A 26,690-nucleotide genomic window follows, 5' to 3' on the forward strand; every position below is an offset into this window, starting at 1 on the left:
AATATTTTTCTGTTGTTTTTTTTTTTTACCTCAGAGTACATAAAAATAGCGGATCATTACGTGCCTGTGCCAGGAGGTACTAATAACAACAACTATGCTAATGTGGAGCTCATTTTGGACATTGCTAAACGAATACCTGTACAGGTACCTACCATTCATTTAATGCTCTCTTTTCTTTTGTACTATAATGGATAAAGTAGCTAATTTATTGATGTTGTCTTACAGGCTGTTTGGGCTGGATGGGGTCATGCCTCAGAGAACCCAAAACTGCCAGAGCTGCTCCAAAAGCACGGCATTGCTTTCATGGGTAAGATACATTTTCTGGCATAGTTAAGTTTTGCATCGCAGGTGGGAAAAAAAAATACTGGTACTTGTCTTCTACTAACTACTTCCTCCTCAGGTCCTCCTAGTAAGGCAATGTGGGCACTAGGAGATAAGATTGCTTCCTCTATCGTGGCTCAGACAGCTGGCATCCCCACCTTGCCATGGAGTGGAACAGGTATGCTTTCCCTTATGTCCAATTAGTTTACAAAACAGCCTCTCATTTCTATATCACAAACTATTTTTTTAGTTTAGCTTTTCCCATTCTTCATTCATCTTAAGGAATTGTCCCTTTATTTTTGATAGCTAGTTGCGCTCAACTAGAATTGCTCAACTTGGCATTGCAAATCAGGCAGTTAGGACACTTCCATCACTCGACTCAATTCTATATTTATACAGCACTTTACAAACAACCATCACTGTTTTCTTAAGATGGCACCAAGGGGGAGCAAATAGAATGAAAACAGCAGAGGCCCCAGAATTGAACCCTGCGGAACACCATACGTTCCGTTATACAATGTGAATTCATTTTGCACATATTCACCTGATCACTTTCTTTTCTTGCTCAGCCTAGCATGAAGTGATTACGCTAATCACACAACGTACTATTACGACAGCCACAAGTTGACTATTGAGCACACCAAATTGCCTGCAGCACAGATAGGCCAAGCAATGTAGAGTGATTACCTGCAGCCAATGATGGCCAAGCGTGGTGTATTCATCACAAATCTTTTAAGTTGAGTGTATGTCCTGACCGCTGCCGAATCCCTGAGACGGACTCACCGAATCCCTTGGGTTTGTTTGAACTCATCAGCAACAAATGCAAATGGAAGTGTCCAAACATTGGTTCCAAGTGTCACAAATATGGTATTTAACTTATTAAATCTGAAATTTTTGTGTCGTCTGTTTGTGGTCAACTCAACGGAGTGAGCTGATTTAATATATATATATATATATATATAGTTTCTCAGCCTTAACTATGTAATATTTCTTCATGATATATGTGTACCAGTAATATGCTCCCTATTTCTCTCTCCCAGGCCTGACAGTCGAATGGTCCGAAGACAATCAAAACAAACGAATTATCAGTGTTCCTCGAGACTTGTATGAGCTTGGCTGCATCCAGGATGTAGAAGATGGCCTGAAAGTAAGTCCATTGTCAAAGTGAGCATTCAGAGCCTCCAGTATCTATCACATGTGCTCCGAAAAACTGCATGTATGCGACAAACTTGCTCGTATCTACCGATAGGCTTCTGACAAGGTCGGCTACCCTGTTATGCTGAAGGCGTCTGAAGGAGGGGGAGGTAAAGGTATCCGTAAAGTCAATTGCGCTGACGATTTCCCAAACCTATTCAGACAAGTAAGCTCAAATAAGGCACTGTGTTTTCAGTTTAAATTTCTGATTTGTTTATAATTTTTTTATTTTTTATTTAATGCTTCAGGTCCAGGCAGAGGTTCCAGGTTCCCCTGTGTTTGTCATGCAGCTCGCCAAACATGCCCGCCACTTGGAGGTTCAGATTTTGGCAGATCAATACGGCAATGCCATTTCCTTGTTTGGCAGAGATTGCTCAGTTCAGCGGCGACATCAGAAAATTATAGAGGAGGCGCCAGCAACCATTGCCACATCTGATATTTTTGAGGACATGGAAAGGGTAAATACAATTTTAGAAAAGCGCACCTCTCCCAACAATGACTCATTGATCTCAGTCTTCTCTCCCAGCTAATGGCTACTGTGATTTGTAAACTTATCCTGCTGTTAATAGAAACAAAATGCGTTGTGTAAAATTCATGAGTTAGTTGATAACTGCAGTTAATAACCTCACCTAGCCATGTCTCATGTCTTAAAGCATAGGCTCCAGCACAGCCCTAAAGAAGATAAACGGCAAAGAAAATGGATGATTAATTCATATTAAATGTCTTCCGTATCCAGTGTGCTGTGAAACTGGCGAAGATGGTGGGCTATGTGAGTGCAGGCACAGTGGAATACCTCTACGGCCAAGATGGCAGCTTCTACTTCCTGGAGCTCAATCCTCGTCTGCAGGTTGAACACCCCTGTACTGAGATGGTGGCTGACGTCAATTTACCCGCTGCTCAGCTTCAAGTGAGTCCCAAGTACGCCTGCGCTTGTAGAAAAAAGACAAGCTGTATACCACACCCAATTTGTTTGTTGGCCATCTCGGATAGCAGGCTGTATTTATGCTTGATTGCATCCAATAGTCTACGTTAGACGAGGCCCCCGTCGCCATGGCAACTAACTGCCCAAGAGACCCATCATTGTTGCAGATGCAGTGGTTGAAGCTGCAATTGGTCACATGGTGTGCACCCGCTGTGTTTAGGATTGTGCGTGTGTGTATATTTAGGTCAGCGTCAGTCAAGCTGAAGGACAGCAATGCAGGGAAAGCTGCCACTTTTGAGCTGATTGGGCATCACCGTTGAGTGGCATTTTGTTTTTACAGGCAACCTGAATATTCACTCTCTTTTTGGGAGATGATGTTTTTCAGTTGAGTCATTTCTGAGAGAAATTTCCATAATATTCCTGTCTCCTTTTTAAAATTTTATTTACATGATGGAGATAAAAAGGTGCCATCGTGCACATCAGTCACTTCAAAAACCTAACATGACACTTAACTCATTTGCTCCCCAAAACGTTCTATTTTAAATATTGCCATTGTCCCAAAAACGTATTTATACGATTTTAATGTGTGTTTTTTTAATGCTAGAGCATACTGAATGCTTTGATGGAAGAGGTCGCTTGAAGCAATGGTAGTTATTCCAAAAAAACGGCCAGCAGGTGGCAGCAGAGTATAAGAGATCAACCAGGGCCATGTTGCAATAAGATCTTTTGTGACTAATGATGAGGGTGAGAAGCTCTGTCATCCTGGAGGGACTCAGGGTCGAGCTACTACTCCTACGCGTGGAGACTCTCCACTGGAGAGGAGCCAGTTGAGGTGGCGCGGGTGCACTTCAAGTACACATGCCCAATCTAATGAGATTCAGTGAATGCTTTGCTTTACGTACACGCAATATACCGGTAGATTCAAGATAACATGCTCTTTGGGCTCATTCTACCCTCTGCTCTAGATTGCAATGGGCATCCCCCTTTACCGAATCAAAGACATCAGGATGCTTTATGGGGTGCAGCCCTGGGGTGACACTACCATTGACTTTGAGGGTCTGTCGACAGCTGCTTCCCCACGAGGACATGTCATTGCAGCACGCATCACCAGTGAAAATCCAGATGAGGTTTGTGTATTCCTCATAGTTGTGGCTGTATGTTTTCATCAAATGTCGTCTCTGTGCAGGGTTTCAAGCCGAGCTCTGGAACAGTACAAGAGCTTAACTTTCGCAGCAATAAGAACGTGTGGGGTTACTTCAGTGTTGCAGCTGCTGGTGGACTACATGAGTTTGCTGACTCCCAATTTGGACACTGTTTTTCTTGGGGAGAGAATCGTGAAGAAGCCATCTCGTAAGTGCATTGTTACTGGATTCACAAAATCATTTACCAACTACTTGCTGTGTTGTAATCTTACTGGGAAATTGTGATTTTCTAGTAACATGGTGGTAGCTTTGAAAGAGCTGTCTATCAGAGGAGACTTTAGGACCACGGTGGAATACCTCATAAAGCTACTGGAAACAGAAACCTTTCAGCGCAACACCATCGACACGGGCTGGCTGGATAGGCTAATCTCCGAGAAGATGCAGGTGTGTGCAGATGTTTATCTCTTTGACTGCCAAAAACGTTAAATAACGTTTAGTAAAATCCTATGGAGGAGTGCCAAAGACGTTAAAAGACGTTTGTTTCAAAACAGAGGTGAAACTAACCATTTTCTATTGTTGATTACTGAAAAATGGAATAAGGTAGAAACAAACTTTTTTTTCTGATGAAAGATGAGAGTCCAATGTTTCATTTGGTAGTATGTGTGTTTCCATAGTCCAAACACATAATTTTATATGGACCTTGAAAGATCAGTCAAAATGCTTAAAATCGGCTGGCACCCACGGCATTCCTTTTCTGAAAACGTCTGGCAGTCAAAGAGTTCTGTTTTGACCACTGAATACTTTTCCCCAACTGTTTGAGAAGTACTGCATTTTGTATCGAGTTTACACTCACTGGCCACAAAATTCTTAAAGTGGAAGTCAACTTTAACCATCTCTTGACAATAATATGCTATAAGTGACTTCACTAGTCTAAACATGACATTCTGATTAATGTTACATTTGTTAAATAAGAGTTATGAAGCAAAATCCAGGCATTTTTATTCATCTCGAGGTGGCATTTTGGCACTTGCTGTCGACTGAAAATGACATCAATGTTGCTCAGGCAACGGCCAATCACAGCTCAGCTGTTATCTGAAGCTGAGCTGTGATTGGTTGTTACCTGAGACATGAGCAACATTGATGTCATCTTCAGTCGACAGCAAGTGGCAAAATGGCCTGGATTTATCTGCTTAACTCATGTTTCACTAGCACAATATTAACCATCAATACCATATTTAGACCAGTGGGGCTGCATAGAACATATTGTAAAAAAAAAAAAAATTGGGGTGTTGACGTCCCCTTTAACGGATAACTTTAATGAGTGAGGTTTAATTGTTGATACGGCAGAATTGTATATTGTATCGACTTAAATAAGTCACAGTATAGCAGTAATTCTGGTACCCTGCCATTCTAAAAGTATCTGTTGCATTCAGGCTGAGCGTCCAGACACAATGCTGGGAATAGTGAGTGGAGCTCTTCATGTGGCAGATGTTAATTTGAGGAACAGTGTGTCCATTTTCCTGCATTCTCTGGAGAGGTAAGCACGTGGCCATTGTATTTGTCTATTTTACATCAAACAGTGGCCCTTCAGGACCACAACCGTGTTCCATTCCAGGAAGTTGTTTAATGCGTGTTCATATGGAAATACATAGAATTCACCCTCTGTACTTCATTTTCTTTAAACAAATACATTCTTGAAGATTCAAGTGTGCACTCTAATTGCCTAATAGAAAGTGCTCATGGGTTCTGTACATTGTGATTCAGGGGGCAGGTTCTGCCAGCCCACACGCTTCTCAACACAGTGGATGTAGAGCTGATCTATGAATGCGTTAAGTACGTCCTGACGGTGACTCGCCAGTGTCCCAACTCATATGTACTCATCATGAATAACTCCACTGTCGAAGTGGATGTCCATCGGCTAAGCGACGGAGGTTTATTGCTGTCCTATGATGGCAGCAGCTACACTACATACATGAAGGAAGAGGTAGACAGGTAAGATGAAATACACAAAGATATGCTTCTTTTACTTATGATCTCAACTGGTTTTCTTTTCGAAAGTTACCGCATCACCATAGGGAACAAGACCTGTGTTTTCGAAAAAGAGAACGACCCTTCGCTGCTGCGATCTCCATCAGCAGGAAAAATCATCCACTACACAGTTGAAGATGGAGGTCATGTTTTTGCTGGCCAGGGTTACGCTGAAATAGAGGTATGCCATTTTTGCTTATTACGTGTGCACATTGTAAGCATTGGTTGAGTCTATTGTATTGATTTCAATTGCAGGTGATGAAGATGATCTTGCACCTTGCAACTACTGAGTCTGGTTGTATTCACTATGTGAAGAGGGCTGGAGCATCACTGCAGCCTGGTTGTGTTATTGCCAAACTTCAACTCGATGACCCCACCCTGGTGCAACAGGTAATGTGAGAGTGATGTTCTTTTCATGTCAAGTAGCGATTTCTACTTGGCACATGCACGCATTCCTTTTTAAATACCCTAGATTCTTGTGAGTAACATACAATTAAAAAACAAAAAATCCGAAACTGTCCCAACATATTATACATGGATTCATAAAAATTGCAAAACAAGTTTCATGTTTTATAGATGTTTACCAATATCTAGATGTTGTTTATAAAAATGCACCCTTTAATTCTATTATGATATTTAATGTCAAATACAACAAATTTCTGTAACGTAAAGTACCTCAATAGTAAAAATTAAAAAAAAAAGGGGTGGGGGTGGCATTGCGCTGAGCCGAGCAGCAACAATTGTTCATGCCATGTGACGGAACACGCAGCCAACAATTTCAAGATAAAATCTGCCAAAATACAGCATTAGACATCAGGTGTGCTTTTATTTTGATGTGTGTGATGATGCATGGCGGTTGACTCGTCTTCACAACTGGAATTTGGAGCCCAGTGAAAACTTGTCATCACAAGCTTTTGTCACCAACATAAAAAAAAAACCATCATCCTGAAATCATGTTTAATCAGTAAAAAAATAAAATAATCATAAAATAAATTAATTATGTTTGTGTAGAATGTGGAGTCTGTTCTCAGCATTAGCAACTAGCAAGCTAGTGTGCCTATAGATCCGTCAAACTTTCAAAGACAGTTTAATAGACGGAAATGACTGCACACTTTGATGCTGACAGCTTGACACCGTTTGCGTTTCTTACTGATCAATTTGAACAAAACAGGCTTACTCAAATGTGCTGTTTCGCAAAGTTGCTACTGTGGGTCTGATGTCACTTCATCTCATAGCCCAGAAAAATTACTCATGTTCCTTGTGAAGAAAATAGTTTGCTGCGATGCATAGATAAAATTTAGGGGGACATTTATTTATCTAAAAAGGATAACTAATAGATTGGTTATTACTAAGCAAAATGTGTTGTTTATTGGCTACACTGTTTGAAATAATTTTTAATTTTGTTTTGCAGGCACAGCTGCATACAGGAACATTTCCCACCACCCAGTCTGTTGCTCTGCGAGGAGAGAAACTACACAGAGTTTTCCACAACACACTGGATCACCTTATTCACGTCATGAATGGCTACTGTCTCCCCGAACCTTTCTTTAGCGCTAAGGTGAGATCTCATGCAACATTTCGTTAGAAACAACACAAAAAAAAGAGCTATACTAATGTGATGCTATTCCTTGAATACACTAACTTCTGTATTTTCAGTTGAAAGAGTGGGTGGAAAGACTGATGAAAACTATGCGTGACCCCTCGTTGCCGCTGCTGGAGCTCCAAGACATTATGACCAGTGTCTCGGGTCGTGTCCCCCCTGCTGTGGAGAAAGCCATCAAAAAGGAGATGGCTCAGTATGCCAGCAACATCACCTCAGTGCTTTGCCAGTTTCCCAGTCAGCAGGTGGTCCAATGTACACACACACACACACACACACACACACACACACACACACACACACACAGACAGTATGCATCAACTGCTTAACCACACAGCATTCTATTTTGAAGGGTTAGGTTGTTGAATCTTTTTTTTTTTTGGGGGGGGACGCTTTTACCACTTCACTACCACTTTACCACCCAGTCATGTGCATTTATTTAATACTGTATTCATATCAATATGGACATTGTTTGGTCTTTGATACAATTGAGGTATTCATTATTTCAGTATGCACCACCAGTCAGTAAAGGGTACAAAAGTAAACATTTAGCTTAAATGCTCCCTGCTATTTGGAGGAGATAGGCACTAAGCCCATATATACTGTACTGAAAATCTCCCAGTAAGTGACATCCCCAAAAAAAAAGGTTTACAGTTGCATGTAAATACCACAAGATGGCAGAAAAGTACTACATTTGTCTCACTGAGACTCCTCAACCCATTCAACATACATGGTGCCAAATACTTTGCTTTTATTATATATTTCCCTTCTTTTCAGATTGCAAACATCCTGGACAGCCATGCTGCAACTCTTAACAAAAAGTCTGAAAGAGAAGTCTTCTTCATGAACACGCAAAGCATTGTTCAACTGGTGCAAAAGTGAGTGCCATAGTCTGTATGATACGTCATTCTTCTGCAACTGGTTTACATTGCATCATACGGGACGGTGTCTTGAATTTCAAGTTTGACTATTAAAAGATATTAGTAAGAATCTGATACACTTCACAAAAAAACAATACAGCAGCTGCATACCTGTCTGTTGTTTGCTTATTTATTTACAGATATCGCAGCGGTATCCGAGGTTACATGAAGGCAGTGGTAATCGACTTACTCCGACAATACCTGAAAGTAGAAATCCAGTTTCAGAATGGTGAGAAATTGTACTCAAAACAATGCAAATGGTGTACGGCCAGATGTAATACTACTTTTCTCCGTTGGGTGGCGCTCTTTCAACATGAACAACTTTGATTGGCTGCAGTTCTCAGTACTGTGTGGTACAAATGTATTTGTTTGTTTGATAGGACACTATGACAAGTGTGTGTTTGCCCTGCGTGAAGAAAACAAAGGTGACTTGACAAATGTGCTCAACTACATCTTCTCTCATGCCCAAGTCACCAAAAAGAACCTACTGGTTATAATGCTCATTGTAAGTCCATCTTATTTTGTATATTTGAGTATGAAGGTTTGTTTCTATTTCCGTTTAATCCACTAAGTGTGATATACAGTATTTAGTAAAAATGGAATTTCATTGGAATTGCACTGTACACAGATACTTGTGTGGGGTCACCACCCCACCTCCCCTCCTGTGCATAAGCAGTAGTACTGTGTATCCTCTCTTCAGGACCAGCTGTGTGGCCGTGATCCTACACTGACAGAAGAACTGATGGCCATGTTGACTGAATTCACCCAGCTCAGCAAGACAACAAACGCGAAGGTGGCACTTCGTGCACGGCAGGTTGGTTGTGCAGTCCAAAACTAAATAAGAAGCTCGAAATTACTCAAATGTTTAGTATGAGAAACTACATTGTTTTATTGGAGAGGAATGTTTCTTTGTTTAACACATAGATGAGGAATTATAAATTTTTTGTCATACTCATTTTTTTTTTAATTTGCAACCCAAATACATTTTTATCAATTATAAATGAATAAAATGCTAACATAAAATTTTGCTTTGCTAGACCTTCATTGGTGTCCTCCAATTGCAATTTTAATGTACTATAGTTGTGGGCCCAAAAAAATACGTTTGTGTGCACAAAACAAGGATGCCAAATCTCCTTTGTATTTTGTAATACTGTATGCCATAAAAACAAATTCTCAAAGGAAGGTTAATGTTTTCTAACAAATCAGTCGGGGTGTACTCATTTATGTTGAGCACTGTATGAACATAGAAAACACGATGTCTGAGATAATAAAATCCAATGAGGTATGAAATCATTCATAATTTCATTCTCTGCAGGTGTTGATAGCATCTCACCTCCCCTCTTATGAGCTCCGCCACAACCAGGTGGAGTCTATCTTCCTCTCTGCTATTGATATGTACGGCCACCAGTTCTGCATTGAGAACTTGCAGGTAGGCAAAAAGGACAACCTGCAGATGTGGTTGACTTATTAGTGGAGCAAGCGCTTATGACTGTCAATTTGCTTCCTAGAAACTTATTCTTTCTGAAACATCAATCTTTGATGTTTTGCCCAACTTCTTCTACCACAGTAATCAGGTGGTCCGAATGGCCGCCCTTGAGGTGAGATCATCGTTTCTCTCTCTGTTCTTGAACCACTTTGCACTGATGTAATTTTAATGCAGAGTGCTCACAAATCTAGTCCTAATAATGTGCCTTCATCTCTTAATAACTGCAGGTTTATGTACGCAGAGCATACATCGCTTATGAGCTCAACAGTGTGCAGCATCGCCAGTTGAGGGACAACACATGTATAGTAGAGTTCCAGTTCATGCTTCCCACCTCGCACCCAAACAGGTATTCAATTCATGGTTACTTACAAAGTTAAGAATGATTTGATTCTCCCTCAGAATTGTATTTGGTGATACATCTTTCTTCATACATCCCTTTTCCTGAAGGATTACTATTTTTTTTTTTCTTCCCGCATGATGGATTTCATTATGACCAACTAAAAAGTGAAATAATTTCATGGGAAGATAAAATTGTTACTAGACTGCTTTCACAAGTCAACATGCTCCTATTTCTCAGCAGGAATTAGCAGTCTAATTAACCCCTTTTTTCTCTTCTTTCTTTTTCTTTTTTTTAGTTAGCTTTAAGTGCTCCGTCCACACCAAGCCAACCTTAAATATTTCTTGACGATAATACCTTATATATGTGACCTCACTAGTCCCTTGTGATTAATATTACATTTGTGAAATATGAGTTATGCAGCAAAATCCACATTTTGCCACTTGCTGTCGACTGAAGATGACATCACAGTTTCTCAGTTTCAGAAAACAGGTGAGCTGTGATTGGTTGTTACCTGAGAAACTGTGATGTCATTTTCACTCGACAGCAAGTGGCAAAATGGCCGACTTCTGATATCGATAAAAACGGCTGGATTTTGCTGCTTAACTCATATTCCACTAACGCCATATTAACCAGAAACCATATTTAGACTAGTGGGGCTGCATAGAACATATTATTGTCAAGAATTTATTTTTGGTTTGACTTCTTCTTTAAACATTGTATTTGTCAGTGTTTGTTTCTGTTATCTGTATTTGGCTGTGGTGTTTTGAGTTGCTTATCCCAGTCCGATTCTTTAAATGTTGCAAAGCAAGGTAGATTGCAATACACGATTGATTTGTTTAAAATTTGTGTGGGCATCAAAGCTGCAGAACCTTATGTAAACTCATCCTCCTAGGGGGCACTGTTGCCAAAGATAAATGGACACATTTGAGGATTGTCTTGTGCATGTTCAGCATTTGAACATGCTTGTAGCTCATAATCATGACATTTCTGTTGCATTTGTGATCCTAGTGTGTGATTGTGTTCTGGTTGTTTGTGTGAACGAGTATCTGTTTGATTACTTGCTGCCACTGCATGACTAGTATGCTGGAATTACAGAAGAATGTCATCACTATACACATGCCAGCCACAACAGTAGGTGCACGTGCACTATTGTGAGCTCCAACACCAAAGCATGATGAAAAAGTCAGCTTTTTGAAACATGTTTTGACCCTTTTTTTTTTGTTTGTTTTGTGGATTATTTTCATTTGATCATATGTTTTATTTGTGAAATCATATTTTGGATGTAGCATAATGTGGCATCCAAAATACAGGTATTATTATTATGCAAGCTATACATAGAACTACAAGTTATTAATCTGGATAAAAATATCATCTCTGACAGTGTCCATGAAAATACTAATTTCAGTAATTTACAATTTAACTGCTAGCGAATCTCGTTAGATTGATATGGATTGTGCGGGCGTACCTTCTGTTGTTGCTTGGGAATGCGTGTACTGCACGTTTATGTATGTGTCATGATTTACTTGTTTCTAAAAACAGCATGAAGTGATCCTCTACCTTTTGTTGAGAGAGAGAGAAGCTCAACAAAAAAATATCTCATGATGCATGTTGTACAGGGAGCAGTCAAGAAGTAAAATGTGTGCTCAACCTTTTAACACCCGGGTGCATTCATTTAGATATTGACTAGGGCATAGTAAACCATCGTTGAGATGAACTAACAAACTGCTACAACTTGACTGCCTTCCTGTCCTGATGCCTGCCAGTCTGCCACTAACCCCATAGTAATCAATGTTGTTTGATTGCAGAGGGAACATCCCCACTCTAAACAGGTATTGTAAACATTCTTTTTGTTGCATAGACTAGTTTAGATGCATGGCCAAAGCATATATTCAACTTAAGAGTAATGTATCTGATGGTACAACTGGAGAACTACGAAGTGCAGGCTTTATTTATTTTGTTGACGACAGCATGGCGCTCAGCTCATAATCTGTGTTATGCTTATTAATGTCTGTGTGTGAGTCTTCAATGTTATCGATAAGGCTGGGTTTAAAAAATCGATTCTTTGGAATCAATTTTCCTTTACAAACCTGATATCAATTCATAAAACCATGAATCCATTATTTTATCTCCTTTTCCCATAAATTCATAAGAAAATAGAATATTGAAGGCCAATTTTTTTTCTATCTCACGTTTTTCTTGACTTTTACTGTTCACATGCATTTTGAAGTACTGTTATACCTTTATGAAAGACCTGACCTTATTGCACTGTAAAACAATTTTTTTAATTAGAATTGTGAAAATATTTCCATCTCATCCATGCTGAAGTCAATGTTTGTGTAACACTTAAGTGATTATCACTATTTGCTTACCTTACTTTTATTAATAAACTAAATAATTTCACCGGTTACTGCTTCCGCAAAATTTTATTTGGAATTTAATTTTTGTTGAGTTTTTATCATGTCCATTTTTAAGAATAATATATGTTCCATAATTAATCAATGTCGGATTGAATTGAAGTGAAACAAATCAGGAAAAAATCGAATTGAACTGAACTCTTGTGAATCGAAATCGAATCGATTGAGGACATTAGAATCAATACCCAGCCCTAGTTATCGAGATTTTGAATAACATGTACAAATCTGCTGAAATAAATGATGTAACTGTCCTGCTAGGAGAACACCTGCTCCTTCAATCCCGGACATTCTAAAAGCCAAAACTGTCTCTAATTTGGAATCTCTGGACAGGTTGGATGCCAAACCTTTAAAATACTCTCAGTGGGTGTAGGCTTTGGGTTAACATTAAAGAGCATGTAAGGGTCTTATTGGTGTTTTTGCATTTATTTGTTGTTGTGTGAGATTTTTTTGTTGTCTGAGCCGAGTGACATGACTAAATGAAATTTGGTCTCAGTCTATTTATTATGCAGCCCCACTCCAACTCTACAAAATTAGCCCTCATATCCTTGTTAGATTTTGATCTGTTAAAGCAAGAATTCTGAATGGCTGGGGTCAAGTGTCACATTTTTGTCATAACTCTATGGGTTATCAATGCATTTTCCCTCCTAATATTACTTTGTGGGGACGCAGGCAATTTTATTGGTCCACTTTGACTAAGAAGCCGTCTGTCAAATATCCCTGATACAGCTGCTTCATTCTGCTCGAATGTAATAGCAAAATGTTCTTACGACCTGCTTTTTATTAAAACCTCATCCAATTTAACTGTCTTGATACCAAGGGAAAGGGGAAACAATGCTTTCCACAGCATCAAAAAGCTGGGGGTTCAAATCTCTTACACTTGGGACTCTCGAAAGGTGTATGGAAAATGTCTTCATACCGCTTGTGATGATTGTCATTCCAATCGCTTTCACCACAGGATGTCATTCTCATCAAACCTCAACCACTATGGCATGGTGCACATGGCTAGCGTGAGTGATGTTCTGCTGGACACCTCCTTTACGCCCCCATGTCAACGAATGGGTGCCATGGTCTCCTTTCGCTCCTTCCAGGAGTTCACCAAGTTAGTGTGTTCTATTTTAAAGCATTTTAAATGGAAATGTGAATGCATTGGGTGACTAAAGTACGGTTGCCTATTTTTTTTTAAGGAACATAGCAGATGTGTTGAGTTGCTTCACCGACTCTCCTCCCCCAAGCCCGACCTTCCCCGAGGGAGGTAATCCCGTCCTGTATGGTGAAGAGGACAATAAGGTGGCAAAAGCTTATTGTACTTGTAGGCTACTGTAATTATTACTTGTAGTGCAACTAAACATTGCTATTTTACTTCTTCTTCTTTTTTTGCCAATTCAGAGTGCCCAAGATGAACCCATTCATATATTGAATGTGGCAATAAAGACCGACAGTGACATGGATGATGACGGCTTGGCAGCCATGTTTCGGGAGTTCACCCAATCAAAGGTTGGAAGTGGAATGTTAGCTAAAAAGTTTGTTGTTGATTTTCTCAAGTTTAATATTAGACCAACTCAATACTTTTTTTTTTTTTTTTAATCAATCCCAGAAATTTCTACTGTTTGAACATGGAATCCGTCGCTTGACTTTCCTTGTTGCTCAGAAGGTACGACTCCCGTTCTGTGTTAGTTTCTCGTTTTTTTTATTTGTGTTGGCTTCACCATCTGCCTTGCATGTTACCCTTTTAATTGTTTGAATGGCTGCCATTTGACCAAAATTGTCTTCATATACTGGATTACTAATATTGCCAAATGACATTTGTGCATTCTGTATGTTGTTCTTGTAATAATTTGAGATAATTTGCATTACAAATTCTGCCTTGTCTCTCCTGTATCTCCTTTTGCATGCCTTGCTTTCGCAACATTTATGATGAAAGGATTTCAGGAAGCAAATCAACTGTGAGGTGGACCAAAGGTTTCACGTAAGTAGAGGCAAAGGGGAAGGAGGGCAGTGAGCCTAATAAGAAATATATACTGTATATGAAAGTAGAATTATATTATTATTGGTGGTGTCTGATGAATCTTTCCATTTATATCTGCAGCGCAACAAAGTGTTGGGGCAGTTGTGTAATGGGTACAATGGGTATTTGCAATAACAGCAAAAATGAGGGCATTGTGAATGTCTTGCCTTTTGACCCTGATATTGTTTTGGCAATAGGGTTCAATTTATTTTTTTTCATCGGCCTGTCTGTGTCTGAGAACTAATCATGCTCAGTGTTATCAGTGCCATTATGAGGCCCTCGTTAAATGGAGGGGATTTTTTTTCTAGCACTCTACCTCTAAAATGTTTTCCTCCATCTACGATATTCTCGACACAATGTGTAATCAGTGTCAAATTGTGTCTGTGAAGCTTGTGCACAATTGCTGGCCTACTGTTATCATGTAGCATGTGAGAAAAGCATCTCCAATCGAGCTGGTATTGTTGTCGAGCACTTCATCTGATATCATTCAACTGGGCAAGTGGGCAGTTAGATGAGCAAGGGTCTCTGAAAGAGTGTCATGTTTTATTCATTCGCAAAGGGAATGTATACCTTTCTACACACTATTCTTATATGGACTCACCGTCAGAATACATTCGATACGAGACATATGAAAACTCAGTTTAGCTTTTTGTGATTGCATTTCTAAATTGTGCATACCTAACTTCTGATTTTATTTTGAAATTACGTTTTATTGTTCTGCTTTTTTCTTCTATTTCCTTCAACAGAGAGAATTCCCCAAATTTTTCACATTCCGCGCCAGAGATAAGGTAGGTTTCTGGTTTGAAACATGGTAATGGTAAAGCTAAAGTTGCTACAAGGGGTGCTTAAGGACATTTTGGAATTAGTGATCGGACAATCTAGTTCACCAGTTTAGCATCAGCTCTTTACATTACGGTGACCATTTTTTAGATTGATTGTCGAAAGAACTTTTTTCACCCCAGGCTACATTGGATTTCTTCCATTGTAGACATTTGATGGCTCCTTCTCTCTCTTACCCCTGATAGTTTGACTACAATGACACCAGCAAAACTCATTAAAGTAATGAACTCTTTAATTATGTCTCCCATTTAAGAGAAATGACACCCATTAGCGGCTCTCTGAGAATGAGATTGCCCACGATTTCATTTACTTAATACTGTGTAGCTCTTGGGCATCCTTCTACTTTTATTGGGAGCCAGTGTTCTTGAAACTGCCATTGATATTATCTTGGTTAATAGCAGTTTTGTAGTGAACACGCCTTGTGAAGAAGGAGCAATATTTTTCAAGAGTGTTTGTCTTGCATTGTTGTTTATTATGGCATATTCTCAACAGTTTGTGGAAGATAGGATCTACCGCCATTTGGAGCCGGCTTTGGCTTTCCAGCTGGAGCTCAACCGCATGCGAAATTTTGCCCTGACTGCCATTCCATGTGCCAACCACAAGATGCACCTCTATCTGGGTGCAGCGCGTGTAGAAGTGGGAGCAGAAGTTACAGACTACCGGTTCTTTGTGCGAGCCATTATCCGCCATTCCGATTTAGTCACAAAAGTAAGAAACTGAATATACTCCATATGCTCGATCAGCTGCCACAGTTGATTCCACAAATGAATCATACTTTCTCCTCCTCACTGCTATTTTTTTTGTTGTCTCTTCACCAGGAGGCCTCTTTTGAGTACCTTCACAATGAGGCTGAGCGTTTGCTTCTTGAGGCAATGGATGAGCTTGAGGTTGCTTTTAACAACACGACAGTGCGTACTGACTGTAACCACATATTCCTCAATTTTGTCCCCACAGTCATCATGGACCCTTCAAAGGTACAGTACGTCAGACCATTCTAAAATTAACCTCAGCTTCTCTGAGGTTGTGATTAGCACCGACATTTAACTAACATGCCTCTGTGAATAGATCGAGGAGTCTGTGCGTTCCATGGTGATGCGTTACGGCAGCCGGCTTTGGAAACTGCGAGTTCTGCAAGCTGAACTGAAAATCAACATCCGCCTGACTCCGACAGGAAAGCAAATCCCCATTCGCTTGTTTCTCACAAATGAATCCGGCTACTACCTGGACATCAGCCTTTACAAGGAGGTCACTGACTCCCGAACGGGACAGGTGGGGCCCAAAGACCGCCAGGTGGGGCACTCATACATTTTCCATGCCATCCGCTCAGATTGTCGCAGGAAAAGTGCTTCTGTTCCATCATGGATCACTCATCTTCCAAGTTCAGCGGGACATTTCTGGTTTTAAAATATTTGGATGTGGAGATGAGAATCCTGTATGGTGCCTAGCCCTTAGCTTTGTGAACAGTTCTTTCTAGTAATGTACACACACACACAAAGAATACCGGTATTATGAAAAAGTTCTATGTTTTTTGTCTCTCACTTCAGAATGACAAACCCATATATTGTTCAATACACATACAGTGAAATATTTATGGCCTTTATTTTTTTTATTTTGACGTCCATGTTTTGCAGATAATGAAAATCCATATTTCAGTGTCGCAGAATATTGCAATATTGTGAAAAGTTAAATTTTAGAAAGTCATGGCGTCGCCCCCTAATAATTGGCTAATTAACTCAAATCACCAGCAGAGGCTTCCTAAGCCTTTTCATGCTCTCTATTTGAAACTCTGAAATTAAAGTCCCAGAGTCTGAAAGAACAGTAGAAAAACACAGAATTCATGTTGGTTGAAGTCCAGTGCTAAATTTATAATCAGTGATAATTTGGGCTGTCCTGTCAACTGTTGGTGTAAGTCCACGTGTTTTCTGAAGTCCGCAGTCAACACAGCTATGTACCAGGACATTTTTAGAGCTAATTAAAATTTCCAGCATGACTTTGACTCTGCGCACACTGCCAAAGGTACCAAAAGCTGGATCAGTGTCCATGGTGTGACTGTTCTTGATTGGCCAGCAATGTCACCTGACTTGAATGCCATACAAAACCCATGGGATATTGTCAAAGGGAAGATGAGGAACTAGACTCGATGCAGATGACCTGAAGGTCGCTATCAAAGCAACCTGGGCTTCCATCACACCTGAGCATTGCCACAGGCTTATCATCTGCCTTCCACACTGCATTGATGTAGTGATTAATACAAAAGGAAGCCCAACTAAGTTTTGAATGTATAGAAGTGAGCATTCCTTTCAAAAGACTGACCATTTTTTAAATATCCCATTTTTATTGATTTGATATTCAAATTTTCAGGGTGTTTATTATTAAAGTTAATGTGCCACTGATTGTCACACCCACCTAAGTGGGGCGAAATTCATTCTCTGCATTTGGCCCATCCCCTGAGGGAGCGGTGAGCATCGACAGCGGCTCTCGAGGATCAGGGTTCCCTACCCCTGCACTAGGTCATCGAGCTGGTGTATCTAACCCACAATCATAAACTTTCAGGAAATAAAGGCACTCTTAACAATTAATCTATGTAATATATTGGTTTCCCTTTCTGAAATGAGTGAAATATTGGACTTTTTCATGATATTGTAATTTTTTTAAGATCCTTGTATGCTTCTCCATTAGCTGATCGGGTAAGTTATACTTCATCCTCCAGCCATCATTCCGCCATTTTTATCATCACACCCATTTATTAAGTAGCATATAATGTCAGCATTTATGCTATTGTTTTTGTAACAGAAAATGTCAAACTATGCAGTCTTTTGTTTCTTGTACTTTTTTGTTTTCCTCCCATTAGACACTGAGAGGAGCCCAATTTAGTTTACGTTAGATGGTGTGACATTTTTTGAATTATGCATTGAGCCTATCCCAACTGACTTGCATTAGGCAGGGCACATTTGGAGAAGTAGAAAAGTTCATACAAACCTATGGGCAATTTAGAGTATTCTATTAATGCTGATGGATATTTTGTAATGTTGGAAGCTGGAGTATTTGGAGTCAATGCATTCAAACATAGGGGAACACACAAATGCTACAAAGAAAGACCTCAGCCAAGGTCTTTAGCTGCATGCATGCATTATCATCTTTACAATTAAATTTGGAATATTATTGAGAAATAGGATTAAGTTTAAAATGAGACTAGATTCACCAACAGCCAGTTATTGGATCTGTGGAATGTTTGTCACAGGCCGTAGAGGAAAACATTTTTCTTGAGTGTTCTGCATGGGACTTTTATTTGCTCAAGATATCATTCCATCAAATGAACTGACTGCTCATTGTCACCCAGTCCTCATTCTCATCAAATCAGTCACCTAAATGCTAAGTTAGTTGGAAAGGCTGTTGTATTTTTTTTAATTACATCCTTTCTTGTGCAGATCATGTTCCAGGCATACGGAGACAAGCAGGGTCCATTGCACGGCATGCTCATCAACACACCCTATGTCACCAAGGACCTGCTGCAGTCAAAGCGTTTTCAGGCACAGTCACTGGGAACTACCTATGTCTACGATTTTCCAGAAATGTTTAGACAGGTATAATACAAACCTTTTTCTTGCTTTCTGTGTGTCAATATATTTCTGTTCAACAAACATACATTCACAATATATTATGTGGTAAATCAAATGAGTACAATTATATTTACGTTAATTGCTGCTTTTGATGCAATCAGTATACCTGACTGTCTATTATACGGCTTTGTCCAGGCTCTGAAGAAGTTGTGGCACTCAAGCCAAGCGCATGCTTTCCTACCCAAATGTCCTCTTCCTTCTGAGTTACTGACCTTCACCGAGCTGGTGTTGGATGCCCAAGGTCAACTGGTGCAGATGAACCGACTGCCAGGTGGCAATGAGGTTTGTAGTTGTGTGTTAATAAATTAACTAATAAAAGTAATCGGCATACTTGTGATGCAATTTGTCACTATCCAGCATGGTCTAGATTATCTTTAGAATACCATGTTGTTCAATCTTGATGTAGATTTCTTTTCTTAAGAACAAAAATTAATGAATGAAAAGTGCACCACAAAACTCCACACAAACTACCGCAAATCCTCAAACAAGCCCCCACAAGACACACAAAAAAATACAAATAAACGGCCACGAAATATCGTGGACCGTAACAGTAACACAAAACAATCTTAAGTATACACATTGTTAGGTAGAGTATAATTCTGATTCCTTATGTGTATTTTTTTTCCCCCCATCTAGATTGGTATGGTGGCATGGCGCATGACCCTTCATACACCAGAATATCCAGCAGGACGTGAGATCATCGTCATCAGTAATGACATCACGCACAAGATCGGCTCATTCGGACCCCAGGAGGATGTGCTGTTCCTGCGTGCCTCCGAGATGGCCCGGGAGGGCGGCATCCCTCGAATTTACATCGCAGCCAACAGCGGCGCCCGCATTGGCCTGGCTGAGGAAATCCGACACATGTTCCACGTGGCCTGGCAAGATCCAGCTGACCCATACAAGGTAAATTACATAGCATTAAGTCCAGCGTCAGTGTTTCAGTTTTGATCAAAATATAAGCTGCTATTTGAGGTCAGATGTCGCCGCTATCACTGTCATACAATAACAGAGCTGTCACCGTTTTGCCCCTGCAGGGTTTCAAGTATCTCTACCTTACACCTCAGGATTATAAGAAGGTCTCAGCCCTGAACTCTGTACATTGTGAACATGTGGAGGATGAGGGAGAATCCAGGTACATCTCTAGATTGCATGTCTAGATACCTCAAGTTGTTGGGAAAGGATCATGGTAGCTGTTCTAGTCAAGTACGATACGATACGATATACTTTTATTTTCCCCGTGGGGAACTTTTTCCTGGACTCCGTCCAGCTGCAGTTTACAGTAAAGAGAAACAACAGAATAGAAAGAGATAAAATTAAAATTAAATAAATAAGAAGTGCAGTAATAAGTAGAAGACTTCACAGAAGTATACATGTGTAGAGAAGTACATTGCACACACCCATATACACGCTCCTATATATATATATACACACACATGAGTATGTACACAACACAACATTGCACCATATAGCTTATTGCACTGAGTTAATGTTAATGTCGTTTGTTAAGCAGTTTGATGGATGTCGGCAGGAATGAGTATGCATAGTGATTAAAATAACAAAGGCAAGATTAGAAGGGGAGACTGCTGGCTGGTCACCCGTGAAGGAACTACCTTATTTGCTGTCACATAGGTACAAGATCACTGACATCATTGGAAAGGATGACGGCCTGGGTGTGGAGAATCTGAAAGGGTCTGGCATGATTGCTGGCGAATCCTCTGTGGCTTATGAGGAGATCATCACCATGAACCTGGTAAGGGCATGCGTGGACAAAATACAACAACTTGGTGTCAAGAAGCCTTAACGTTGATTGTCTCGCTTAAAAGGTAACGTGCCGGGCCATTGGAATCGGAGCCTATCTTGTGAGACTTGGTCAGAGAACCATTCAGGTGGACAACTCGCACATTATCCTTACTGGGGCTGGAGCACTCAACAAGGTACTGTTTTAAGGTGTTTTTTTTCCCAATATACAGTATCAGCCATATATATATATATATATATAATGAAATAGTAATGTGAGCCATTACAAATGTTGTTATCAGTAACTGTTGTGGCCCGCTAAATGTGGTGAATGGGCCACAAATTGCCCCTGGGCCATAGTTTGGACACCTGATCTAATTAGGCAATGCATTGTGTTGAAAAATTCACAATATAGTTTTTTATCCTATTAACATGAGAGCACAAGGGAGACATTAAACATTTGTTTAAAACTATTAATGTTATCTTTACTGTATTGTGGTATAGATTACCCTTTTGCTGTAAATAATTTTACTGAATACTACAGTTAATGTGGTATGTAAGATTTGTGTGTGTGTGTGTGTTTCCCCCCCCCCCCCCCCCCGCCTTCTAATTTGTTATGTTCCGCAAGGATACCCTCGCAATCCCAGACCCCCAACCTCCATTGTTAAATAATTGAAGGCGAACCATGAAGTTATATTTGCTTTGCTGGAGGCTGCAATGCAGGACATCCACATTATTTGTTTTCCATTAAAATGAATGTTTTGCTGAGACAGGTTTTCTGCTTGTTGTTGATTGGTGTGAGTGCTCATGTTTGAGCTTGCACGCTTTACTACACCCCCTATTTTCCCCTCCCATTCACTCTCCTTGTCAGTGTAATAAGATGTCTCCATTTCAAATTAATTGACGGGTGGCAGCATGAGAAATCATGCAAATGGCAGGTTGACGGCGCACCTATTTGCTGAAGCCTCTGTTGTTTTTAGACGACTCCACTGTTTAGCTGTTTATGAAGAGACGGGTTGTTATTGAAGTATCCACATTAGATGCTAATAGCTAAACACTCTTGGTTTAAGTAGATGTGATTGTATTTTTTGTAAGATTTTCATCAAGATTCTTCTCCTCCTCCCGCCCCCCATTTTTCATGCGACTTCCTGGCTATTAACTGAAACTTAATTGAGAGCAGGAGGCTGCCACCCCAAGATCATCATTTAATTAGCCTCTAGAAAGCTTCCATATTTTCAGGGGCTTTGGATAGTAACTACTAGCACAAATACCCCAATGAGCTGTTCTATCGACTTGGCCTCTCTTTTCTCTCTCATGGCGATCTCCCTCCTTTCCAGCTCCTACATCCCCCTTGCCGTCTCTGCGCAGCAGAATCTTAATGAAGCCGCGATGGCTGGAGGCTCAGAGGCTTTGTGTGTGTCAAGGTGACTGCAATGTTTCTTGGGGCCGCAGGCTTTCCTGACAGCTTTAGGAGAGCGCCCTAGATTTGTAGCCAGATACATAACCATTAATGGTAATAAAGAAAGTAAATGATGGCTGAAAAGGTGAAAGCCGAGGCGAGGGAGTGAGCTCCTCTGATTTTTACTGAGCCATGTCAGGGCCCTGCCACCTGTTCCTGCCTGCTTATGAAAATAGGGCATGCTGAGGTTAAGACTTTATGGCTTTAGGTTGGTTCAGGGTCACTTTGCTGGGTAAAAGTAGTTTGGTTGATTCTATTGATTGTACTGTCCGCGCTTTTACAGTGCATTATTTTGCAGCATGTCCTCCACCATGTTCATCAAGCGTGTTGCCATGGGATTTGCGCATACAGTATACACACAGAACTCAAGCAGGCAATAACACGCCTGTTGTCGAAGTGTAGTATAATATGAAGTAATAGAAGTCTAGTGCCTGAATATTTGAATGACTGTGACATTGCTGTGTGTATGTGTGCAAGTTTGTTAACTCTCAAAGTCCTCCACTGCTCAATCGACTTATGTTTGTATTGTGCGTGTGTGTGTGTGTGTGTGTGTGCCCGTCCTTCCCATACCAGGTGCTGGGCAGAGAGGTTTATACGTCAAATAACCAGCTTGGTGGAATCCAAATCATGCATAACAATGGTGTGACCCACAGCACTGTTTGTGATGACTTTGAGGGAGTCTTCACTCTCCTGCAGTGGCTTTCTTACATGCCTAAGGTAGGATCTCAGTATTGCTGACTTTAGTTGATTTCTATCTTTATTTTTTATTAAGATCCCCATTAGATTTCACAAAGTATAAATTAATACAAAAATACAACAAAAACATACAAAGGTTCAAAATACTCTGTATTGTAAATAGTCAAATTTATTTAAAAAACAAAATGGATCTAACAGCCTTAGACACACACCTGTTCAAATTGTATCAACATCAAATTGAGTGCAGTGGTATTAGCAAGAGCATTCCTACTACCAAATACAACTGATTTTGTCATGGTAATCAATACCAGCATAATAGAATAATACTTCTTTTTTTCCAGTGCAAATTTAGCCCAGTGCCCATCATTAGTGCCAAGGACCCCATAGACAGACCTGTTGATTTTGTGCCAACAAAGGCACCCTATGACCCTCGTTGGATGTTAGCTGGTCGTCCGAGCCAAAGTGAGTGCCTTTTGATGTCAACTGTGTTTTTGTTTTTTTGTGACTCTATCTTGAGATGAATGGATATTCTTATCTCATGAACACATTTAATGCTGTAAGTCCAAGTATGCAGTTTTTTGTATTTAGGTAAGCTAAATGCATTGGACACAGGCCATGACAATGATTTCTTTTTTGTTACCTAAAGTAAATATAAAGATTTATCATGTCCAGCAAATGTGCCATGAGTTAGAAGTCGCAATTACTCATTTCAAGACAGCCGCTGGGTAGCCACTAAGATAGAAACAGTTAAGTCTGTTATCATGCTCCAAGAGACAAGATCAAGATAGCGCCAAAATGGATGTGGATGCGTTTCCCTACTGCAAGCTAGGACCGTGTAGGTCCTGTAACAGTGTAATTATAGCTTGAGACCACAGAGATGTCGGAGGAATGTGCAGAAAGAGGCACACGTTGGTGGTAGGGATGAGCGGCAAGTCTTAATTGAACAGCAACCTCATAGTGTATGGCATGTTTCACAGGGTTAGCAAGCAGAAAAACAGCTTCGTAAGCCTTTTGTATCCAATCATCCATCATGCTTCCTGCCAGGATTACTAATGGATGGAAAACACACACAGCCTCCACAAATAAAAGAGCATTTTATAAAAGGGATCCGTGTTTGAATTCTATCTATCCTAATCTATTTTTATGAAGGTCCAAAAGGCTCTTGGCAGAGCGGCTTTTTTGACCACGGTTCATTCATGGAGATGATGCAGCCATGGGCTCAGAGTGTGGTGGTCGGCAGAGCTCGGTAAGTCCCAAATAAATACAAAACAAAACTTGCGAATGGATTTCTCGTGAGAGAAAAGGCTTAATACTGTATTTCCGCAGACTGGGCGGAATACCTACTGGAGTGGTTGCTGTGGAAACTAGGTCAGTGGAGCTGTCAATCCCAGCAGATCCAGCTAATTTGGACTCGGAGGCCAAGGTGAGGCAGGTCGCACGCTGCACATACTCGAGTATCAGCTAAGTGTTTCATTGTCTATAGATGGAGTGATTGTGATGTTCTGCTATGTCTGTTTAGATCATCCAACAGGCAGGACAGGTGTGGTTCCCTGATTCGGCTTTCAAAACAGCCCAGGCTATTAAGGACTTGAACAGAGAGGGGCTGCCTCTTTTTGTATTTGCCAACTGGAGGGGATTTTCTGGTGGAATGAAAGGTGTCTTGTAGTGTTAATTTCGTCAACGAAAACTAAACAAAAATAATTTCATCAGCACACATTTTTCACCGGACGTAGACTAGACTAAAACCTTCGTTAATAAACAATAACCGGGTCTAAATCAGTATGCATTTTTGTCGACTAATGAAGACAAGATGAAAATGTACTGCACTTAATAAAAACTGGACTAGAATCTGTAGTTCAGTTAATAAAAAAATGAAACAAATATATGATGGGACAGACGGTTGGTGGATTCAAGGTGAAAAGATCAAAAAAAAAAAAGAAGGTAACTTAAGTATAGCGTAACATTAATCCAACGGCTATAACGTTCAAACAATAATGTTAATCTGACCGCTAAATAATGTTGGCTAACTTACTAGCTCGTAGCATGGCGCCATAGTAGCCATTTGTTGATATACTGTAATTGTGTGTCGTTGATTTTCATCAAAAAGATGAGAGAAAATTTTATGTGACGTAATTTTAGATCCCAAATGTTCGACAACAAAAATACAGGGGTTAAATGATTGTCTTGACTAAAACGTTGACAGTTTTTGTTTAATTAACACTAGACAAATAAAATTATGTTTTCTTGGACTAAAATAAAGACTAAAATGCTATATTTATAGTCAACTAAAAGTTAACAAAAAAAAAAACGAGATGAGGTTGACTACAATAATTTCTGGACTACAAGCCCCTACTTTTTTCACTTGCATTCGACCCTGCGGTTAATACAAAGGTGCGGCTTATCCATCAGAGCACAAGGGGGCGCACTATAAAGGAAGCGCAAGAGCGTCAGGCAGAGCAAAACAAACCAAGTGAGCCCAAATACAGTAGGAGAGACAGAACGAGAGCGAGACAATTTGCGCCCTCATTATGGAAAATAAAGTAGCGGGAACCCGGTGCGGTAACATTAAAAAGACCTTTGGCTTGTATGTGTAGTATTCCCCAAATTTAGCCAGCGCGGCTTATAGTCAGGTGCACCTTATAGTCCAGAAATTACTGTAACTATGATGATAAATAACAAGCGTGATTGATTGAAACTGGACTAAATTGGAAAATGGATAAAATTAACACTAGTATCTTGGTTTGTAAGGGAATTGCAGTTTATAATATGGATTTCATTTTTAAATACATCTTCTTCTTTTTTTAGACATGTATGACCAAGTGTTGAAGTTTGGTGCCTATATTGTGGATGGGCTGCGAGAGTACAAGCAACCCGTGCTTGTTTACATCCCGCCCCAGGCCGAGCTGCGGGGAGGGTCCTGGGTGGTCATAGATCCCACCATCAACCCTCGTCACATGGAGATGTATGCCGACAAGGACAGCCGGTAAGTTATGGAGGACTAAAAATGCCAAAATAAAGAAAAATGGATATAAAAGATATAATTCAAAAATGGAATACACATTTTTATTTTCACTTATTTGTTAATTTATAATAATCATATTTATTTTTTATTTTGGCATTTTTGGTCTTTTATAGTAAGTTGGTTCGAAACGATTCATTGTCTGCATTAACACTCATCCACTGAAAACATTCTTGTGCTCAGAGGTGGAGTGCTGGAGCCTGAGGGGACAGTGGAGATCAAATTTAGGAGGAAGGACCAGGTTAAAACCATGCGACGAATAGATCCCGTCTACATGAGCTTGGCTGAAAGATTGGGTCAGTCATCTTCAGTTCCAATTAACGTTCTTTACTGGTCGCAGTCTACTTAATTTGTAGTCTTTCTCTCTCTCATTCCCTGCCAGTGATGGAAGGGGGCTGTGTACCTTCACCCTTCTTTATCTGTGGATAGTATCATCTTTGCCGCGCTCCCCTGAGAGACGTGTCAATCACAGCTGGCTAGGATCAATTGTCAGCTCTCCTGTCTCCCCGGCGCAGCCTATCGATTTAACTCGCAGCTCGCAGGAACTGTGATCCAATGCTGCGTGCGTTTGCCGCTTTGGGCAAACTGGTGCAGCGTTATTGAGGAGGGTTTGAGAGGAACAGATTGGAATTGACAGAAATCAGTCAGCAGCTAGAGAGCTCTGAGAGAAAAGCTAAATGAAATGCGGTTAGTCCGGCTTAAGCCACTGCTGCTTTTTGCATCGAATGTTATTAAGACATTAGACCCTCAGTATTTGCCCAATCCACTTAAATTGTTAAGTGTCATCCATATTCTCCACCTAAATGTTGTTGTTTTTTTTTAATGCAGTGGCTATTTATGTAACCGATTTCACGGACAACTGCTAGCATTTTTCCAGCAGTTTTGGTTGTGAAAATTTGCTGCTCATTAGTAGAAGTGGAGCAAAGTGTCTCACTGAATGGAGA

At 40.2% G+C, this 26,690-nt stretch overlaps 1 protein-coding gene across 11 annotated transcripts in view; it reads left to right on the forward strand.

The window, feature by feature from the left end:
* acaca (acetyl-CoA carboxylase alpha) overlaps positions 1-26,690 on the forward strand; it is a 36,451-nt gene that overhangs the window by 4,334 nt on the left and 5,427 nt on the right. The window contains exons 5-51 of one of the 11 annotated variants that reach the window (XM_077545780.1): positions 35-144; positions 226-307; positions 401-499; positions 1,362-1,468; positions 1,571-1,681; positions 1,764-1,973; positions 2,252-2,422; positions 3,403-3,564; positions 3,624-3,787; positions 3,873-4,023; positions 5,013-5,116; positions 5,344-5,571; positions 5,638-5,788; positions 5,863-5,997; positions 7,019-7,165; positions 7,264-7,452; positions 7,985-8,085; positions 8,268-8,356; positions 8,508-8,632; positions 8,828-8,941; positions 9,443-9,556; positions 9,636-9,725; positions 9,841-9,959; positions 11,759-11,782; positions 12,626-12,697; positions 13,323-13,466; positions 13,552-13,654; positions 13,754-13,861; positions 13,962-14,018; positions 14,289-14,333; positions 15,119-15,160; positions 15,705-15,920; positions 16,031-16,186; positions 16,278-16,502; positions 18,641-18,796; positions 18,968-19,114; positions 19,469-19,738; positions 19,870-19,967; positions 20,465-20,585; positions 20,659-20,769; positions 22,605-22,748; positions 23,069-23,189; positions 23,877-23,973; positions 24,054-24,150; positions 24,247-24,382; positions 25,533-25,710; positions 25,930-26,042. In XM_077545780.1, the coding sequence (XP_077401906.1) occupies positions 35-144; positions 226-307; positions 401-499; positions 1,362-1,468; positions 1,571-1,681; positions 1,764-1,973; positions 2,252-2,422; positions 3,403-3,564; positions 3,624-3,787; positions 3,873-4,023; positions 5,013-5,116; positions 5,344-5,571; positions 5,638-5,788; positions 5,863-5,997; positions 7,019-7,165; positions 7,264-7,452; positions 7,985-8,085; positions 8,268-8,356; positions 8,508-8,632; positions 8,828-8,941; positions 9,443-9,556; positions 9,636-9,725; positions 9,841-9,959; positions 11,759-11,782; positions 12,626-12,697; positions 13,323-13,466; positions 13,552-13,654; positions 13,754-13,861; positions 13,962-14,018; positions 14,289-14,333; positions 15,119-15,160; positions 15,705-15,920; positions 16,031-16,186; positions 16,278-16,502; positions 18,641-18,796; positions 18,968-19,114; positions 19,469-19,738; positions 19,870-19,967; positions 20,465-20,585; positions 20,659-20,769; positions 22,605-22,748; positions 23,069-23,189; positions 23,877-23,973; positions 24,054-24,150; positions 24,247-24,382; positions 25,533-25,710; positions 25,930-26,042 (6,054 nt within the window). Of the gene's footprint in view, positions 1-34; positions 145-225; positions 308-400; positions 500-1,361; positions 1,469-1,570; positions 1,682-1,763; positions 1,974-2,251; positions 2,423-3,402; positions 3,565-3,623; positions 3,788-3,872; positions 4,024-5,012; positions 5,117-5,343; positions 5,572-5,637; positions 5,789-5,862; positions 5,998-7,018; positions 7,166-7,263; positions 7,453-7,984; positions 8,086-8,267; positions 8,357-8,507; positions 8,633-8,827; positions 8,942-9,442; positions 9,557-9,635; positions 9,726-9,840; positions 9,960-11,758; positions 11,783-12,625; positions 12,698-13,322; positions 13,467-13,551; positions 13,655-13,753; positions 13,862-13,961; positions 14,019-14,288; positions 14,334-15,118; positions 15,161-15,704; positions 15,921-16,030; positions 16,187-16,277; positions 16,503-18,640; positions 18,797-18,967; positions 19,115-19,468; positions 19,739-19,869; positions 19,968-20,464; positions 20,586-20,658; positions 20,770-22,604; positions 22,749-23,068; positions 23,190-23,876; positions 23,974-24,053; positions 24,151-24,246; positions 24,383-25,532; positions 25,711-25,929; positions 26,043-26,690 lie in introns of those variants that run through there. The other 10 variants (XM_077545782.1, XM_077545783.1, XM_077545784.1 and 7 more) reach the window with 10 other exon arrangements.

Source organism: Vanacampus margaritifer, chromosome 16 (genome assembly GCF_051991255.1).
Source record: "Vanacampus margaritifer isolate UIUO_Vmar chromosome 16, RoL_Vmar_1.0, whole genome shotgun sequence".
NCBI classification, from domain to species: domain Eukaryota; kingdom Metazoa; phylum Chordata; class Actinopteri; order Syngnathiformes; family Syngnathidae; genus Vanacampus; species Vanacampus margaritifer.